This window comes from Eucalyptus grandis, chromosome 3, assembly GCF_016545825.1.
Source record: "Eucalyptus grandis isolate ANBG69807.140 chromosome 3, ASM1654582v1, whole genome shotgun sequence".
Classification (NCBI taxonomy): domain Eukaryota; kingdom Viridiplantae; phylum Streptophyta; class Magnoliopsida; order Myrtales; family Myrtaceae; genus Eucalyptus; species Eucalyptus grandis.
In genome coordinates, this window is record NC_052614.1 from 53650588 (window position 1) to 53655119 (window position 4532).

The window sequence follows — 4532 nt, forward strand, 5'->3', positions numbered from 1 at the left end:
GAACTCATTATTCTTTTTAGGAAAAAGAAACTCTCACTCCCTCCCTACTTCCTCCCACTTAATTTAAGTTCTCTCTTCTTGCTAGTTCCGCATGACAAGTACGATGACATTTACAGGAGGGAGTTTGAAGGAAGTATAGGTTAGTTGGTTAGTAATGGTTGTCAATAACACTATACAAGAGTACTTGCCTGTCCCCACTTCTATTGTTACCGTCGCAGAGATTTTTTAAGATGCTTACGGTTCACAATACATCTGTTTCATTTAAATCGATTGCTAAATGATAAGTGTAATCGTTTCGAAAAAAATAAAATAAGAAAATTCATAACACTCGACACGTGATAATTTACTAAGAGTACATGAAGGTGACCGGCTAAAAATCTATTACTAGGTTTTTGCTTCTCTACACCCACATCCCCCATCTATAGCAGGAGAATAAGAGGAAAAATCTTAACTCGATTCTTTTTTCTGGAGCAAAGGAAAATAAATACGACGCATCACGATCTCTTTCTCTCCTTATATCTCTCTCTCTCTCTCTCTCTTCTCTCTCTCTCTCTCTCTTCTCTCTTCCCTCTCTTCTCTCTCTGTTGAATGCTGATTTATTAGTCCCGTAGCCTTCGCTCATTCCTCCGCTTAACCCTCCATTGAAACGATAAACAGATTTTCATACAAAACTCATATTACTCACAAGTGGATAAGAACCCCGCCTTCCTTCTTCAATATCCACTCCAAATTTCAAGGACTACGTAGCCTTGAATCTCCTTGTTATAGATAAGAGGGTCGATCAGATCATCCAATTTTTATTTTTATTTTTTTTGGTTTTTTTGGCTTTCATTGTTCGGCCTTCCAAATCTCAATATCTCTTTGCGGGATACCTAATTACACTCTTCATCATCAACAACACGTTTTTCAGCCAAATGGGTTTTCTTCACCTCTTCTTCTCTCCCTAACAAACTCTTCTTTCCGGCAGTTGAAGCAGCAGAAAGAATTCCACTTCAAACCCATTTTTCTTTTAGATTTTGTATTTGGATAAACTGTCGTAAGCAGCTGCTGCTGCTGCTGCTGTTGCTGCGGCTGTTGCTGCGGCTAGTGTTTGTTTGATGGACTTCTCAAGAGAGATCGAAGGGAAGCAATTGCATGATCCGCTCTATGCCAACTGGAGAATGAGCAGGCGTTTCGGCGACTGCGTGCAAGTTTCCGGCCCCATAATAGTTGGCGCGGGGCCCTCGGGGCTCGCCGTGGCAGCATGCCTCAATCAGAGGGGTATCAGGAGCATAATCCTAGAGAAATCCGATTGCATAGCCTCACTATGGCAAAGGAAGACCTACGGCCGCCTCCGGCTCCACCTGCCAAAGCAGTTCTGTGAGCTCCCGATGATGGGGTTCCCCCCGGCATCCCCAACATACCCGGACAAGCGGGAGTTCGTAAAGTACCTCGAGGACTATGCAAAGCGCTTCGGCATCCGGCCGCAGTTCAACGAGACGGTGGAGGCTGCAGAGTATGACGGGGAGATTGGGCAGTGGCGGGTGAGGAGCATGGGGCCGAAGGAGGGGGAGAAGACAGAGTACGTGTGCCAGTGGCTGGTGGTGGCGACAGGGGAGAATGCGGAGCCGGTGGTGCCAGAAATAGAGGGGATGGAGGGCTTTGGGGGGCCCATAAAGCACACGAGCATGTATAGCAGCGGGGAGGAGTTCAGAGGGAAGAGGGTGTTGGTGGTCGGGTGTGGGAATTCAGGGATGGAGGTGTGTTTGGATTTGTGCAACCACAATGCCATGCCTTCCTTGGTGGTCAGAGACACTGTAAGAGACTCTCTCTCTCTCTCTCTCTCTCTCTCTCTCTCTCTCTCTCTCCTCTCTGTATGCGGAAACAAGCAAAATCCAATCAAGCCCATACCTTGAGAGAGATATTTTAAAGTGGTATGTCTCTTCTAATTTTGGGGTTTCTCGAAGAGAAAAAAGGGTCACTAAAACTAGAATCTAGACCTATTTTTTGACACCAGAATCTGATAAGAAAAGGAGGCAAGAAAACGAAAAAGGTTAGGTTTCAATCCGTCTCCTCCTCCTTCTCCTGCTCATCTTCTTCCTTTTTCATTTGTTTTCCTTAAAGAGCAATCAGATTTGATGGAGAAGGGAGTGTGTTTTTGAGTCCAACCAAGAAAGCCAAAGCTAGATGAGGATTGAGGCTTTTTCTTAATATTTTTGGGGTCAAAAAAGCACTTTTTTTTGCCCATCTCAGTTTTAATACTATATCATGAGGTGCTAGATTCACTCGCGAGGGATGGGCAATGATAGGCAACAGCTTACAATTCAGTGCGCCAGTTGCGTTTCGCTTCAAGTTCCAACAGTTCATGACCAAGTGCCATAAAAAGCTTAGTTATGTAGGAGAAATTAAACTAGGAAAATAGCATGTTGTTTTATATCTCACTTTCTTGAAATCCTCCAAGTATGCGCAATATTATGTGTCAGGAATTTTGTTTCAGTATAGGATCTTGTAGATCATAATCACACACACCCTTTTTCTTCCCATGATGTTCTTCGCCCTGTAAAAGAAGCAAACAACATGTAGTCACTCATCGACTTTTGAATCTTTTGGCCCCTCTTTTCAAGTTCCTTTTTGAGCATTTGTTAACATGAATGGACTTTTATTTTTTTTTATTTTTTTTGGTGCGATGACTGATGACCCTTTGTGCTTTTGTTTCCTTGGTTTTGAATAGGTGCACGTCCTACCACGAGATGTGCTGGGGAAATCGACTTTTGGGTTGTCCATGTGGTTGCTCAAGTGGCTGCCCATGCGCCTTGTCGACCAGCTCTTGCTCCTCGCCGCTTGGGTCATGCTCGGAGACACGGCCCGGCTGGGCCTGAAGCGGCCGAAGGTGGGCCCTCTCGAGCTCAAGAATTTGAACGGCAAGACTCCGGTATTAGATGTTGGGACACTGGCCAAGATCAAAAGTGGAGACATTAAGGTACTTGGAGCCATAATATTTCCATATCACATCACTTTTTCCTCTTGAATCCAACCCCGACCGAGCTAGCCCTCTCTCTAGCAAACTAAGATTTGGATGGACCCAATTATATTCTATCGATGAATAGTGATTGGGTCCTATTAATGAATAGGGAAAGATGTTGCGCTTTTCCTGTGGCAAAACAGTACATAGTTCATACTCCTAGCAAGCTAGTTGTATGCACACAAAAAAAAAAAAAAAAAAAAACAATGCTATGACCTATGGAAATGCAAAAAAAAAAAAAAAAGTCCTGGTTCCTTCTGATTCACCATAAACAATTCTATCGCAATGATTTAAAATTTAGTGCTAAGCTATGGATAACATATATTCCATATTCATGGACTGTCTGATGGACTTACAAGCTTTTCGATTTGTTCTGAGCAAGATTTTGTGTGTTGGGCAATTGATAGAGCTTCTGTATTGGGCCATTGCTGTAGGTATATCCCGGAATCAGACGGTTGAATCCCCACGAAGTAAAGTTTCTTGATTGCAGGTCAGAAAAATTCGACGCCATAGTACTAGCGACGGGTTACAAAAGCAATGTGCCTACTTGGCTAAAGGTAACTTGATACCTTCCACTCCCGTTTCCCTAATTTGAATAGACACATTCTGCTTTTTCTTTCCTTTTTTTTTGGCCAATCGAAAAGAGTTCAAAAGATTCAAAAAAGTGAGACGTGGAATTTGCATTTGTGTAGGAAGGAAGTATGTTCTCGAAGGACGATGGGTTTCCCCGACGGGCCTTTCCAAATGGGTGGAAAGGCGAGCGCGGTCTATACGCCGTCGGGTTCACTCGGCGCGGACTACTCGGCGTGTCGATGGATGCCAGGAGAATAGCGGAGGATATCGAGAGGTGTTGGAAGGAGGAGGAAAAACACAGGATACAAGTTCCTAACTTTCTATTCCCAAAATCATCATGATCATTTTGGTTGCTTTGAGTGTAAAGAAAGGAAAGAAGAGGCTAAGCAGCCGGAATTTGACTTGGGTTTTTGGTTCATAGCTGATTTAATTATTGGAGGGTTTTTCTTTTGCCGCGGCCGGCACAATTGCTGGTACCAAAGATGGTGCTCCTTCGGTTGAGGAAAAGAGAACGGAAAAAGGGACTAAAGAAGCGTGAAATGAAACCTTTCTTTTCCAACGTGACACCAGATGCAAATGGGGGCAATCGACAGTGAGATAAAGGGGTTGGTGCAAAAAAAATTGTGGGGGGGGGGACCTATGTGGTCTCTGCATCTTGTATATTATTACCATCATTACCAATTTTTCTCTAATTAGGTATGACTTTTTCTTTATTTTTTTGTTAGAGGAGGAAGAAGAAGATGGGGACGCCCGCCGGGGGTGGGTCGAGGGAGGGAGGGAGGGAGGAGGGAGAGAGGTGAGGAGGCTGTAGGGTGTTTGGTATTTGGTTGCTGATTGATATGATTGTGAGTTTTGAGATGAGACCATGCATGACTTGCCTAATTTTGCTGTAACCTTTTTGCATATGATATGTTTCCTGAGTCAAATCAAGAAGTGCCCCAAAATTTTCCCTTTCAAT

The 4532-nt window shown here is 43.8% G+C and overlaps 1 protein-coding gene across 1 annotated transcript; it reads left to right on the plus strand.

Annotated features, from left to right (window-relative positions):
* Nucleotides 1–518: 518 nt before the first annotated feature.
* On the plus strand, nt 519–4326 carry LOC104437753 (indole-3-pyruvate monooxygenase YUCCA6). Its single transcript, XM_010050777.3, has 4 exons — nt 519–1796; nt 2711–2959; nt 3436–3558; nt 3694–4326. The coding sequence occupies exons 1-4, from the start codon at nt 1098–1100 to the stop codon at nt 3913–3915; spliced, it is 1293 nt and encodes a 430-aa protein (XP_010049079.2). The 5' UTR covers nt 519–1097; the 3' UTR covers nt 3916–4326.
* The last annotated feature ends 206 nt before the right edge of the window (nt 4327–4532 follow it).

Bases quoted from the DNA above. Each gene is read 5' to 3' on its own strand.
- LOC104437753 (XM_010050777.3), top strand. From the start codon at position 1,098: ATGGACTTCTCAAGAGAGATCGAAGGGAAGCAATTGCATGATCCGCTC. The intron at 2,960-3,435 runs GTACTTGGAGCC...CCATTGCTGTAG, and splicing joins TCAAAAGTGGAGACATTAAG to GTATATCCCGGAATCAGACG. The intron at 3,559-3,693 runs GTAACTTGATAC...GCATTTGTGTAG, and splicing joins ATGTGCCTACTTGGCTAAAG to GAAGGAAGTATGTTCTCGAA.